General features: G+C 34.5%; 1 protein-coding gene across 1 annotated transcript; it reads right to left on the bottom strand.

Annotated features, from left to right (window-relative positions):
* Positions 1-13,977: 13,977 nt before the first annotated feature.
* On the bottom strand, positions 13,978-15,085 carry LOC136224194 (universal stress protein A-like protein). Its single transcript, XM_066012464.1, has 3 exons — positions 14,856-15,085; positions 14,549-14,750; positions 13,978-14,359 (listed from the first exon to the last, which is right to left on the bottom strand). The coding sequence occupies exons 1-3, from the start codon at positions 15,076-15,078 to the stop codon at positions 14,260-14,262; spliced, it is 525 nt and encodes a 174-aa protein (XP_065868536.1). The 5' UTR covers positions 15,079-15,085; the 3' UTR covers positions 13,978-14,259.
* Between the last annotated feature and the right edge of the window lie 358 nt (positions 15,086-15,443).

Below are 15,443 nucleotides of genomic sequence, written 5' to 3' on the forward strand. Positions count from 1 at the left end.
AGGAGCTTCAGTAAAGTGGGATTACGTTAGGAAAGAAAGAAGAAAAGGAGGTCGAGAACTGATTCGGTCTTGGTTATAGATGAAAGCGATGTTGAATGGGAGATTCTTACCATCGGATTATGAGCAATACCTTTATAGTGCGTACAACCATTGTGCACAAAGTAGTCGGAGTGTGCAAGAGTGCATGCCGGAGTTGTTAAGGCTTTTAACAAGGACTCAATTGTTAGAAATTGAGAGTCAAAAGACTTCGAGGTACATAGAGGGGTTGTGACACATCATACAAGATAAGATTGAGAGTCAAATGGTAATTCAGGTGCAAGATGCAATAAACTTAGCATTATAGGTGGAGTCTCAATGAAGCATAATGAGTCGAGGGAGCTTTAGACAGATGGGAGGAGATAACAACATGTCCACTTGAGAATAATTGGAATTAATAGATAAGGGGAAGCAAATTAAAAGTGCTAGTAGGGCTAAGAGTCTCGATGCAGGGAGAATTCCTATGGGAGATCGAAGGCAAGGTGAGGGAGCCTCACATCCACCTCGAAATAATAAACCCTATGTTAAACTGGCACCTTTCAAGTGTTTTAAATATAACGAGTCGGGATATAATTCTAATGAATGCCCAAAGAGGTAGGAGTGCCAACATGGTAGTGTAGGGATATGATGAGGAAGAAAACGAGGGTGTGTGTTATGACCCACTTGATAGTGGTTCCTCTAAGGATGAATGTGTCATTCATATTCTAAAAAATGAGCTAATAACAAGTGAGAAAGATTATGACCCAAACATCAGTTGTTTAGAACTCGATGCCTAATCATTGGGAAGAAATGTGAGCTGATTATTAATGGGGGAAGCCGTTGAGCGATTTCAGCAAGTGTACGGTTTCGCTTGTAGTAATAAAAAGATATCGATCTCACAGGGAACATTTTTTAACAAAAACTTATTTCAATTCAGTTTGATTCACGTTTTAGGTTTATAATATGGAAAATCGTTTAATAGAATTTGGTTTTGAGATTGAATTAATAAGAATCAGATTAGAAATTATGTAGAATGTTAGAAATCAATTCTGTTTTGGGTTTGAATTACAAAACAGAAACGTTTAGTGTTTAAAATAAGAGAATAATTGTACTCGTTTGCATTAAGCAAAGAAAACAACTTTAAACTTTGTAAAAATTATAAATGTGTAATAACGTAAACCCCTTCAATTAAAAGGCTTTGAACCGCAGACGATCTTCCTATGGTCGGGCAAGATCGCTACCTTAATCAAATTAATACTTATTTCTGATAAGCCGACCTAACGATTATATCGTCCGTAAGAATGAATTTGTCCAAGTGTTCGACAAAGATTACTTGTAAATATTTTGAATTTAACTACATTTTAATGAAAACACCAGAACTCACTTCAGATCATTTTCCAAAGTGCTACATAAAAATATATTGAATTGCATAAACTTTTATTAGATGAAGTGTGAATTGATACAAGTTTACAGAGAACAAAAAGCATGAAAGCATTCAAAACGATATTGGAGTTCCGGGTCGTCAATCCTTTCCTCAAATCTCGTTAGAGTTTGTCAGGCTACGAGGTCGAATCCGCTACTTAATCTTCTCGCTGAATCTTCGTAATAGAGATGGTATTTCTACTACCAAAATGTTAACTAGTATTCGAACAGATCTTAATCTAAATCTAATTGCTATTGTGTTTGTAATTAATTTAAGAACAACTTGTGTACAACAAGATTGCTTTACAGAAATGAAATCTAATCTCTGACTCGTTTATGAGTCAGAGTTTCTGCATAAATTCTGCACTCTTCTTAATTAATCCTCACTCTCCTTGAACTCTGAAATCAACTCTTTATTTATAGATGTTGAAAAGTCGTGTCTAAAGGTCGTGTCTGCTACGAAGAAACGTTTCTATCCACTCAAACGGACGCGTTTCTTTAAAATTAAACATGTGAAAGATGTGCTGCAGGAATTTCTGATGTTACCGAGATCATAGAATCCCTGCCGAAATTAGGGGAGCAATTTTTATCCTTCGAAACGAACAGGCGAAGTGCCTGAAAAAGGTGTGTCGCGATCGAGAATCTCTGCCGAGATTCGGGATGTTCTTCTCGATTCTGACTCTATTCCCATCTTCCTCGTATCGCTGTGCTGAATTCTTCGTCTTTTTGGCTCGTAACTTAGGGTTTTTCCTTCGTTTTTGACCTGTTTTCATTCCTATTTGTATTTTACCAAATATTTAGGTATCTTGCATGAAAAAAACATATTCGGACGTAAAAGTACTCTAAATAGATATAAACAACATAATTTCATAGCAAAACTGACGTAAATATTAATGATATTTTAGGTATATTTTGGGTTTAACAGAAGCAAAGAGCACATTCTTAGCCGAACCGTTGAGATAGTTTGGTTTAGTACCCTGAACCATATCCTAACTTGTATTGGATTGGTTGCAAAAAAAAATCCCCATATCATATCCCGAACCATATCCTAGCCTATATTGGATTGGTTTAATAAATACAAGATTGGTTGGATCAAAGATCATGACCCAAACAATGTCCACATCACTAATCATTCTAAAGTTCCTATTTCCATTGGGGCATAAAAAAACGAGGTTCTATGCGATGTAGTTAAGATGCATGTTTACCATTTTCTCTTAGGAAGGCCTTGGCAATTTGATCGAGATGCATGCGGGATGAGCAATACCTACACCATATTCAAGGATATGATCAAATATATCCTCACACCATTGATGAGTTCTTCTAGTGAGGGGAGGAAGGCCACATTGATCGCTTGTCTGACTCGGGAACTGGCGCAAAAGGAAGATGTATTGAGTTATCCAGTTTCCGACTTGGTGGAGAAAACTAATTCAATGCAAGGAGAACCAACCCTTGTTGGGGTGAGAAAAGCATGCCACATCCCTTTGATTCCGGTTGATGGGTCTTCAGGCATTCCTCTAGTGGTGCCCCTTGGCATGAGGAATGGCCTTAACACATGTAAGAGAGGTTGTTGACTCAAGTCCTCCATCGAGTAATTTTTAAACTCGTTGTTGTGTATTTTGTCAACTTACTTCAATTTAGAGCTATGATAGCCTTGTTAGGGAAGCATTCATTCTATGTCTTTATTATCAAGTACCATTTTTTAAGGAGGAGCTCAATCTTTGGGGGATATGTCAAGAAAGGACTCAGTATCCAGGTCAATGAAAAGAATCCTAGAGAAAGCATGAGTCGATTTGCACAAAGTCGTGATGGAGCTATGGGAAATTTTGTTGCAATGTGTACCTTCTATAAGCTTGTTACACAAAACTTGAGTAGTCATAGATAACCTAAGTGGAAAGACGAGCATGAAACCACCTTGATGTCAACCCATAAGACGTCGTACTCGGTGCCTATCCAACCTCGATAAGTTATTGAAGGTAGGGAGCAGCCCTAGTGGACATAAATTTGGATGAAGTTTTTTAGTATGGGAATCAAATGACGCTTGTAGGGCTCTAAATCTTTTCAAGAAAGAGAGAATGATGAGAACATAAATTTTTTGTTAGAGGATTCAGGCTCAAAGGGACGACACATCTGGTGGAGAGATAAAGAACCATATGAGGAGAATGAGAATTCGATGAAAACATAGCCCACACAGTATGTTGGACAGCCACACGTCATGTGGTTCAAAGAGCAGCTGTAAAGACGAGAGAAAAGAGTACACACGACGTGTGAGTTAGTCCACACAACGTGTTGCCATAAAAGAAGAGGTTCTACTTCTTTTTACTTAATTCACACAACGTGTGGATATTCCAACGCGTCATATGGATTGTCGGATTTAAGGCCCACATGGTGTATCACAAAATCCACACGGCGTGTGGCATAACTTAATGAGCAAGTTCATCCTTTGTACTTGGTGTCCTAATTACAAGTCTGCAACCCTTATTTACAGTTGCTCCCATTATGATATTTACTACTTTACCATTACTTTATTTACAACATCACGTGCGTTCAATCTGTATCACAATTATTTTTTTACTAACACTGGTTCGCATCTCATCAACCCAACATGCTACATCATCAAGTCAATATTTCATTGTATCAGTAAAGTAAATGTACCCCGTCATCAAAGTTAACGTGTCATATAGTACTATCAACTAATTTTTTTTTTCTTGCTAATATGTAAAGTATATGTCCTCTTTTTGCATAAACAAATACCACATTCCTATACTCAAAGGCAGGACTATAAAAGGTCATTAGTCGTCCTCCTCCACCACCACCAACTTGAAAGAAAATAACAAAAAATTAGATTTTCAGATGAAACTTGAAACTCATGTTAGTAATTTCGGGATTTACAGAATTTGTGATAATTTTGGCGATATAAATAGTATTAACGACTGATATTCCGTCACTATTCTTAATAGCAAAATATCTTTGTTTTCTTACCATTTTTCTTCATTGGCCTGTCAAGTTTTTAGTTCTAGTTCTACTCCTACACATTTCAAGTTCAATATTTTTTTTTATTAATCAGAGATTTAGTAACAAAAAAATGAATAAATAAAATTAATCAGAGATATTGAATGTGCATAATTATTATTGATTGAGAGGGTGTTTGTTTCAGCTTTTCGGAGGAGCGTTTAGTGTTTCACTCCAAACCGCAGGAAATATAACGTTTGGTTAGGTTTATATAACTACAGCGTTTAACATTTTCTCTGAAAACTGTAGCGTTTTGGAGCGTTTCACGAAAAGCTCCTATTTGAAGCTTTTCATAAACAGTTGTTTGTAGTTAGTTGTTATTAACAGAATTATCCTTCTTATTTTCACAAAATATGTTTATTCTTTTACATTATTTATATTTCCTACAACATAATTGCCAGAAGAATACAATTTTATTACGTTCAATAAATTTTTTATTTTTTATATAGATTATTTTTAGTAATTTGTCTAACATATTTTTTATTTTATAATAGGATAAGGTGTAAAAATACCCCTAACATTTATAGCTAGAAGCAATTTTATCCTTAACGTCTAAAATGATGCAATTATACCCCTAATGTTGGCAGCCAAAAGCAATTTTACCCCTAACATTGACAAGTTGGATCAATTTAAAAAATAATTTATCAAACTGTCTCTTGGTCACGAATATTGCCATCTGCACTTCACATGTGCACCATTTTATCATCGTAAGTAACAGATCACAAACATATGATTAGACATGAATTTTTTTTTTAAGAAAATAAAAAAATGGGTAAATTCCAAAAAAAAACTCTGTGGTTTCACCGATTCCAAATAAACCCTTGTGGTTTATTTTTACCAAAAAAAAGGAGTGTGGTTTACACCGTTACCCGAAAAACAAAAAATGGGTTAACAGTGTTAAAAATGAGGGGTAAAATTGGAAATTCCGAATTTTTTTAATTTTTTCTTTCTTCTTCTTCTTCTTCTTCTTCTTCTTCTTCTTCTTCTTCTTCTTCTTCTTCTTCTTCTTCTTCTTCTTCTTCTTCTTCTTCTTCCTTCCTTCCTTCCTTCATTCCTTCTCATTCTTCTTCTTCTTCTTCTTCTTCTTTTCTCCTTCTTCCTCTCTCTCTTCTCCTTCCTCTTTTTCTTCTTTTTTTTAATCGGAAATTCTCAGATTTCCGATTTCGGAAATCTGAAATTTCCAGATTTCTGGCAATTCCAGATTTCCAAAATCGAAAATCTGAAAATTTCCAGATTCCTAGAATTTCCAGGAATCTGAAAATTTCCAGATTTCCGATTCTAGAAATCTGAAATTTTCAGATTTCCGATTTTGAAAATCTGAAATTGAAACAAAAAAAGAAGAAGAAGGGAAGAGAGAGAGGATGAAAAAGAGAAGCGAGAGAGAGAGGGGAAGAAGAAGAAGAAGAGGAGGAGGAGGAGGGGGAAGAAGAAGCAGCAGAAGCAGAAGCAGCAGAAGCAGAAAAAAGAAAAATAAAAAAATAAAAAAAAAATCGTTTTCCAACTTTACCCTTTGCCACGTCAGCATTTTTAATACTGTTAACCCATTTTTCGTTTTTCGAGTAACGGCGTAAACCACGCTCCTTTTTTTTGGTAAAAACAAAATACAGGGGTTTATTTGGAAATCGATGAAACCATAGGTGTTTTTTTGGAATTTACCCTAAAAAAATATATTGTCTTTTGTACGAGTTGGACAAAAAAATTTCAAATATTTCACCAATTTATAAATATTAATTTTCAATTTTATATTTTTTAATTAAAAGCTGGTAAGGATGAGCGAAAGACATCCCAACTAGGTTGGCACCCCCTAAAATTGATATTAGCCGCTAGCGTTATATGTCAAATTGCACCATTTTAGACGTTAAGAGTAAAATTATTCCTAGTTGTAAACGTTATGGCCATTTTTTCACGTTTTTTCTTTTATAATTTCATCATTGATTAATTTAAAACATGTCCATTTTAGACATTTTAAATCCGAACAACAACCATTTAATATAATTTTACCAAACACTAGTAATTAAACAACTAATAACAAACAGCTAACAGCAACCACGAATGTTAGCTACCACGAACAGCTTACTGCAACTGTAAACAGCTAATAGCAACTGCAACAGCTGTTAGCTAACAGCTGAACCAAACAGGCTCTCAGAACTCATAATTTCTTTGTTTCAAGAGTTTTTTTTTATGGAAAATTTCAAAAGTTTTTTTTTTTGATATTTAGTTTCAAAAGGTTTTAAGTTGCACATATATACTTTGTTTTTTTCTTTCTTTTTCTCTGTTGTGTTAATTAATACTTAAGTTGTCCCTGGTAGAGGATTAAGGTAAGGGGATCCCCTATCCCCCTACCTTTTTATACTGTGTGCTGAAATCTTATCTAAACTTATCAGAAAAGCTGAAGTAGAAGGGCTTATTTCAGGCTGTAGGATCTGCAGAAGGGCACCGGCGGTAACACACCTCTTCTTTGCTGATGACAATTTTTTATTCTTTAGGGCAACTATTGATGAGTCTAGAAAGGTCATGAACATCCTGTAAGAATATGAAGTGGCTTCGAGTCAGACAGTAAACTTGAGCAAATCAGGGGTTTTTTCCAGCCTTAATGTGTCTGAACCAATGCGAACACAGATCAAAGCGTTATTGGGTGTGTGCACTCCTCTCGACATAGGCAGGTATCTGGGATTACCATCACTCATTGGGCGTTCCAAACGCAGGATTTTTGCTTTCCTGATAGATAGGCTACGCAAGAAGTTTGGTGCGTGGGGTCTTAAATTCCTTTCCTAGGCTGGGAAAGAGGTGCTTCTTAAGTATGTGGCTCAAGCCTTACCAACCTTTTGTATGAATACGTTCCTTTTACCCTTATCTATCCATGATGAGCTGCAAAAATTAATGAATTCCTTTTGGTGGGGTATGAAACCTGAGGGTAGAAGAAACATTCATTGGTTTGATTGGGGTAAATTGTGTAGACCAAAAGATTCAGGTGGGATGGGTTTTAAGAATCTACATATGTTTAATCTAGCAATGTTAGGTAAACAGGGATGAAAATTACTAAAATTCCCAAATACTTTAGTGAGTCAAATGTTCAAAGCTAAATATTACCCTAGGGAGGACTTACTTCTCTCCAAATTAGGCAATAATCCTAGTATGGTTTGGAGAAGTATATGGGAAGGCATTAGTATATTGAAAACAGGGGTTAGATGGAGAGTGGAAAATGGTAGATCAATCATAGTTTGGGAGGATGAGTGGGTTCCTAATCTAGAGGGTTTTTGCATAAATTCCTTTTTGGTCCCTGGAATGGAGAATTTGATGGTAGCGGACTTGTTTCTTGAAAATGGGAGAGGGTGGGATATGCAGAGACTAAACGGCTGTTTTAGCGAAGTGGAAGTGCAGGCCATTAGTGATATTATTTTGCCATACAATGCGGGGGAAGATATGAGAATCTGGCATTAGTCAAAGGATGGACACTACAATGTTCACTCAGGCTACTTGTCAGGTATGGGGTTAGTAGAAGCTAGCAGAGCCCAGTAGGGTTGGAAGAGGTTGTAGAAGTTGATGATTCCCCCTAAGCTGAAACAGTTTATTTGGCGTCTGTGTTCAAAGTGTTTACCCACTAGAGCTCGGTTGGCCCAGAGAAGAGTCCCCATTTCAACTGAATGCCTAGTATGTGTGGAGCAAGAAGAGACGGATAACAATTTATTTATTGATTGTTGTTTCGCAGGTGACATTTAGCGTGTAGCAGGAGTTCCTGCGCCGAGAATGGACAACAGACACATTGATGAGTGGCTTCTTCAAGCCTTGAGCGACTCAAATCTGGAAGAAATAGTTAGAATCTGTTGTGCGCTGAAAGCAATCTGGGACCACAGAAACAGAGTCCTATGGCACATGAGATGGTGGCCGGCAGACACGACTTGGCGAATCAGTTTGGAGGTTGTTCAGGACTGGAAAGCCTATCAACAGAAGGCACCAGCTTCGGGCAATCGACATATGCAAGCAACGCACATGCAGGCGGTCCCACCGACGGTCGTTCAGCCACTCCCGCGCACACAGGGCGAGCAGATGAGAGGTAACCACTTTCCGCCAAATCCTCACCAGAGATGGAACACGCCTAGCTCGGGCTTTATCAAATGCAATATTGACGGGGCGATCTTCAATGAATTAAAGAGCAGCGGCATGGGAGCGGTTATTAGGGACGAAAGGAAGCATTTCTCTTTTGTAGTAGCAGTCTTATCCCAAGTATCAAGGAGCCACGGGTCATTGATGCTCTTGGAATCTGCACGAGCTTGTTATGGATTGCTAATATGGGTTTTTCTGCTGTTATATTTGAATCTGATGCTAAGGCTGTGGTAGATGCTATTCATTCTGAAAAGTAAGATATTTCTGAATTTGGTATGATTGTAGAAGATTGTCGAGTCCTGCTAAGATCCATCCCATCTTTTAAATTAGGTTTTATTTCTCGTTTAGCGAACAGTGTGGCTCATTTGATAGCTAGGCTTGCCTGTTCCAATGCTAGCGATTTCTTTTCAACTATTGTACCAGAATGGCTTGTAAACACTATTTATATGGATGCAAATCCACCATCTATTTAAGTTTCACTTTCAGGTTCAAAAAAATTAGGAACATATTCCAAACACGAAACTTACAATATATGTATGCTTTTTTTTATGGTCATGAATTTAAGAAAATATTGATGCTTGGCTCCACAATATTGCAAGTTGTTTATTAGTATGCCCATGTGCATAGGGCTGTAATCGACCCGAGTCGAGCGAGCTTTGACCTGCTCCAGCTCGGTTCCCTATAAAATTAACGAGCTCGAGTCCGAGCCGAGCTTTGGCTTGCTCAACAAGCTCGAACCGAGCTTCGAACTTGTTTCGAGCACAAAATTCTCTTTGAATTTGGTTCATTAAGAAAATTATCTAATCATGAATTGTTTGGGAGTAAATCGTTAATTATATTTGTGAAATTTGCTCGCAAATAACTTCTTTAATTGTGTACATAAATGAGTTCACAAGCAAAATTCGTGAATAAATAAATAAGATGCTTATAAATAATTCGTCTATTACTCATTTATTATGTTTGTGAACGAACTCATCTAATAGCAAATGAAATACTATTAAGTTTAGATATTTTTGAACTAACACAAAACTATATAGTTTTCTACAAAACTAAAATTTGTTCATAAATGTCCTAATCAAGCCTGCTCACGAGCTTTCGAGCCGAGCTTTGGCCTGCTCAAGCTTGGCTCGTTTACAAATCGAGCCAGTAAATCGTGCTCACGAGCAGCTCGTTTACAAATCGAGCCGAGTCGAACCGAGCTTTTAACGAGCCGATCACTGAGCCGCTCATGAGCGGCTCGACTCATTTACATCTCTACATGTGCAAAACGATTGCATGTTATAGTAGTTATTAGTAGGCTGAATATATCAGTTTTAGTCCAAAAAATCTGTCCGTACTCGTTAACTCTTTAAATTTACTTAAAAAGTGTGTATCGATTTATACATTTTTAGTAAGTAAATATGCCTTTTAAGCAAGTTTAAGTGGTTAGTATGTCAATTTAAGAAATTTTAAAGACAATAAAGCACTTTGATTAAGGTTTAGAGACTAATCAAACATTTTCGAAGTTTAGAATGTCAACAAGTTTTTGGGGGCTAGGTACTATTAATTAATTAGTATCATCCCCAACTTTGAAAAATGATTAGTAGATTAATTTCTAAAATAGTTTATAAAACTCATTTCTAGACTAGTCTATTATAATATCTAAATTTTTAAAGTTTTGTTTAGTTGATTTTTCTTGTTTCCTCAACTATTTAATTTCTAGTCCAAAATCAATTTAACATACTACAAATAGGGTGTTTAGAATTTTCTTTATGTGTGCAAAAATTAAAAAGCTAAAGTAGTGAGCAAAAAAGTTGTAAATGAGTAGGAAGAGAGCAAAATGTGCCAGTGACAAAAGTGCAATAATATAAAAAATGTGTTGTTCTTGTAAAATTTTAATTCCAATTTAATAGTATGTGTCAAATGTTGTTACATGTGCCAAGCAAATAAGAGAATATATTAGTTCACCTTGTAATTTTGTTTGTCACATCAAATATTAAGCTACAACGACAACAAAACCTTAGTCTCGAAATGATTCGGAATCGGCTAACATGAACCATCATATAAAATCGTAAAATCAAGTCGTGAATTATTAAGCTACAACACTTAAAACTATACAACACTTTCCAGTTACAAACTCTCTCTTAATGGCGAGTCACAATTGTCTAACCTAAGCCTAAAGACGAGTCTCACGTGTACCACCACCTTTTTAGTAAGCTACTCTAAGTTAATTTAGAGTCCGTTTGGCTACTTGTTGTTTATTGTTTCTGTTTGCTGATTGTTACAATTTGCTATGCCTTTGAAAAAAACTGCTTTCCCAAAAATCAGAGATTTCCTGCATTACTTTTCAACTATAAAAAGCAAACTGGAAGTATCTAACCAAACACCTAAAACTATGTACTTTAAAGTGAAAAGGTAACAGAACGCGAAAAGTAGATAATCAAATACCCCTTAGTTAATATGTTCAACCAAGCAAATTGTAAATTTCTCTTTTGATAAATAATAATAAAAACTATGCTTAAATCTTTGTCCAAATTTTATCCTTTGACTATTTTATCACATTTGATTCATCATCTATTTCAACAATTTAAATTTGATTTGACGATATTTTAACAATAAACTTGATAAATTTTATTTTAGAGAATATTTTTATTTTTTTTATTTTTACTTAATTATATATTTTTACATAAACTTTTTTATGTAACGAATAAACCTTAAAATGTTCCACGTATCAAGTTTAATTGTCCAAAAATCACCATATATCATGGGGATAACGGTTTTGTTAAGTTTTCATTCAAATTGGATGAAATTTCACCAATTGGAATAGTTCATGAGTCAAATGTGATAAAATAATAAATCACCAGGTCATATGATAAAATTTTAGATTAACACTTTAAGTCTAAAAAAATATTTTTTGACTTTAATTATCAGTTAACCTTTTGATTCAAATATTTTATTCACATGATTTCAAAGCATTTTAGATCAAGTAGTAGTTGAGGATTCAAATCATAACAACCTCATTTGCTTGTTATATTTCAAAATACGATAATATGAACATAAGTTTTGTATGTTTCAAACTAAAGAACATTTGATTGAAGGGTATATCAGAGAACAACTATTCTTGACTTTTCTTTTGTCACTGTTGGGCCAGACTTTAGGCCCAATTTGAGTTTATGAAAAAAGCCACAGTTGTTTTTATTTTTAAAGAGCTTTAGAAGAATGATGACATCTCATATTGCTTAGAAATCACATATTTATAAAGAAAATCCTTACACATTTTTATGAAAAAGTAAAAACCTACTTGATACTCGACACCACACACGCACGCTGCCGCCGTTTATCTAATCCAAACCGGATTGGTATAGACTATTTTTTTTATAGAATTTCGGAATTAATATTTTATTAATTAAATATCTTTTTTCTTTTTTCAAACGTCTCTTTTGATTTGGTCTTTCTGAACCAATCATTCCTATTCCCTCAGTTCCTGATTTGTCTCCCACATTCTTTTGTACCAAATTAGAGCAACAACTCTATTTTTACTCTATAAATATTATTTGTTGTGATTTTCGTTTTATATACAATACAAACAAATATTTTGGACTGAATTTTAAACTAAGCAATAAGAGTGTAGACAGACCGGATTCGTACTGTGCAATATGAACTCGTATTTCGAGTGAGCTATTTTATCCTGGAAGCGACCAAAATTTAATCTGTTCGCACTTTCTAGCAGTTCTACAAACATCTTAAAGAAAGCGACATAGTCCGAATTCTATCCATATCTGTTTGAGAATTTTTTGTGCTTTCCCAGTTGCTGCTCCAATAGTCACCTTATGCATTTGGTTCAAATGTTAAGATTCTCCTCTATATTTTTCAGATGAAATTTTATAAAAATTGGAAGTTAATTTCTACCATTAAAATGATGCTCTAAGAGTAATGTGCTTTCTTCTTTCATAAAATGGCACAATATTTATTCCAATGTTTTGTCAATATCAAATTCTGAATATTTATCAAAATTACATGCCCTAATTAAAACTATACCTTATCTTAATCGTATTATTCTACAAATTATGGTGGCAGAAGAACACAAAACTTGTTGTATATATGTCAATCCTACCAAAAATTCCACCATATATTGTCTTTTATTCTTGCTGTTTTCCCTTTTCTATCTATCGGTTACTTTCCTTATAGTTTTTAGGTTTAATAAGTACCCAACCTTCTAAACTTGTAATTTTTTTCACCTGACCCTTTCAATTTAGGGGACAACCTCTCAACCCCTCAATTCTCCAAAAACATCACATACAACCCCTTACACCTTTATGTTCGCTCAAAATATTGACCCGTGAGAAAACACGCTTGACTATTGACCACACCAATGTCACGTATCATTTTTTTTATTAAATTTTTCCATTGAGACCCCTGCTCGGCGAGCAAGCCCATTTGTGCTCGGCGAATAACTATCAGAGATGGATTTCGATCAGAATTCTTATGTCAGAATGAAAATTTTTAATAAAAAAGTGACACATTACATTGGTGTGGTCAACAGCCAAACACGTTTTCTACACGAGTCAATATTTTAACCGAACATAGAAATGTAAGAGAGTGTATGTGATGTTTTTGGAGAGTTGAGGAGGTTGAGAGGTTGTCCCATAAATTAAGAAGGTCAGGTGAAAAAAGTTACAAGTTTAGAAGACTGGGTGCCTATTAAGCCTAGTTTTTAGACTGGGTGCCTATTAGTTTAGGCTAAACATGCAATGCAATAACTTTTATCACTTTGCTAAATGGTGATTCTATTTTTTTTTTTAATTTTTGTACTTGGAAAATTGCGTATTTGTTTTAACTTATATTATAACTCTTATGACTTTGCTAAATGGTGATTCTATTTTTTTTTTAATTTTTGTACTTGGAAAATTGCGTATTTGTTTTAACTTATATTATAACTCTAAAGCATTGTTTGGTTTGCGAGATGGAGGGGAATACGAAAAAGTGACCAAACACGAAAAATATGAAAAACAAGAAAATGTGAAAAATAAGAAAAACACGAAAAATGATAAAAAACACAAAAACGTGAAAAACACAAATAAAATATGAAAACGTGAGAAAACGCAAAAAAAAAAAAAAAAAACACGAAAACATGAAAAAACGTGAATAACATGAAAGAGTAAGAAAATGTAAAAAAACACGAAAACGCAAAAAAGAAAAAAACTTTCCAATTTTCATAGATTTCCACATTTTTTTATAGTTTTCTTTTTTTTTTTTTTGCATTTTCATAGATTTTTTCTACATTTTTTCCTATTATTATGTTTTCATAACTTTCCAAATCTATACATTTCTTTAAGTTTACCGTTTGCACCATTTTCCACTTTTATTTCGTTTTTGTATTTTTTTTATTTTTCATGTTTATTTTTTAGAATAATATATATTAAATATTATAATAATTTACAGTAATAATTAAAATTTAAATATTTGGTAAGGCAAAAAATCTCTACACACCCATCGAAAAGGCAAGCCTAATTGAGATGAGGCCCCACTTGGCCAAATGGCCAAGGGCAGGGTAATCTTTGAGCCCATTGCCTACCCCTATTAGTAAAATTTCATTCTGAAACTCTCTATGGAACTCTTTTCTAGCTCCACCTATAACGATTTCATCATCAAAGTGTTCACAGTATGAGAAAAACCAAATGAAGACATTAACTAGAAATCTCATAACCCTATTACAATATTGTTAAAATACTAACTGGTCTTTGTAAGTAGCTCCCTTGGTTGCTTGACAATGAGAGTAGGACATTTTGCATAATGAGAACAGTAATCACTTACACTCCCTAAGAAGGCCCTACAACCAATCAAACACACACATAAACAAATTATCAGATAGTGCATATTGTAACACAAGCATAAAAATTTATAACAGGACAATATATTCACATGGACTTTGTCTGTTAGATCATATGTCTGTGTCCGTTAAATTCAAAACATTTTTAAGAGTTATATCTAAAAAAATGTAACATTTAGAATGATTGACCTCTTAATTGTGCCAAGGTCGCGACTGCCAACAACAAGGAGATCAATGGGCCTTTGCTCAGTAGCCTGACAAATCATGTCTTTTGCATCTCCTTCGAGAATCACAGTTTCTGCTTTCACCATCTTGTCATTGCACATGTTTAATGCACGGACGAGCAATGCTGCAGAAGTCTCTTGCCGAGCTTTCCTCACCGATTCCACTACTGAGATTGGGATATAAAAAACTGGATTATTTATACAACAATTACTAATTAATAAATCAAATTCCATCTACTTTACACTTAAAAACACATATGAAATGAAATTACCAGCTCCACCGGGACCGATGGGGTAAACAGCGGGGTTGAAAGGCTGCTGGACATGAAGCAACGTTATTAAACCACCTTGAATGGTAGGTTCATTAGAAGTAGTAAAAAGGGAATTAATAAGGTTGTCGAGTGTCCATTGAAGAGCATAGAAGCTTCCTTCACTTTCATCTATTGCAACCATCACTTTCATCTTCTTCCCTATTTCTCCTGCTCTACTCTCCATATTTCTCATTTCATATTCTATATTTAATTTAATTACTTATATATATACTGATGTTATATGACTGTTGTGTGGATGCCACGTGGATTGTTAGTTTAGACAGATGGAGTTCATGCAGATTCATAGTTGAATATTGTGTAACATTAAATAATAAATGGATGTAGACATCAGCTTTCTTAGGATCAATATACACCTCTTCATCCCCAGGCTGATTACAAGATTTAGAATATATTTAATTAAATATAAATATTAGTTTAAATTCAGGTTTAATACATACCCGTTCCATAATAATAGACCGATTCTCTAAATTTTACAAGTATTTTACCAATTTTGTAAACTTATTATTTTGTATCATTAGCTCTTTAAAC

Source organism: Euphorbia lathyris, chromosome 1 (genome assembly GCF_963576675.1).
Source record: "Euphorbia lathyris chromosome 1, ddEupLath1.1, whole genome shotgun sequence".
NCBI classification, from domain to species: domain Eukaryota; kingdom Viridiplantae; phylum Streptophyta; class Magnoliopsida; order Malpighiales; family Euphorbiaceae; genus Euphorbia; species Euphorbia lathyris.

Bases quoted from the DNA above. Each gene is read 5' to 3' on its own strand.
- LOC136224194 (XM_066012464.1), bottom strand. From the start codon at position 15,078: ATGGAGAGTAGAGCAGGAGAAATAGGGAAGAAGATGAAAGTGATGGTT. The intron at 14,751-14,855 runs GTAATTTCATTT...TCCCAATCTCAG, and splicing joins CATCGGTCCCGGTGGAGCTG to TAGTGGAATCGGTGAGGAAA. The intron at 14,360-14,548 runs GTCAATCATTCT...GATTGGTTGTAG, and splicing joins GACCTTGGCACAATTAAGAG to GGCCTTCTTAGGGAGTGTAA.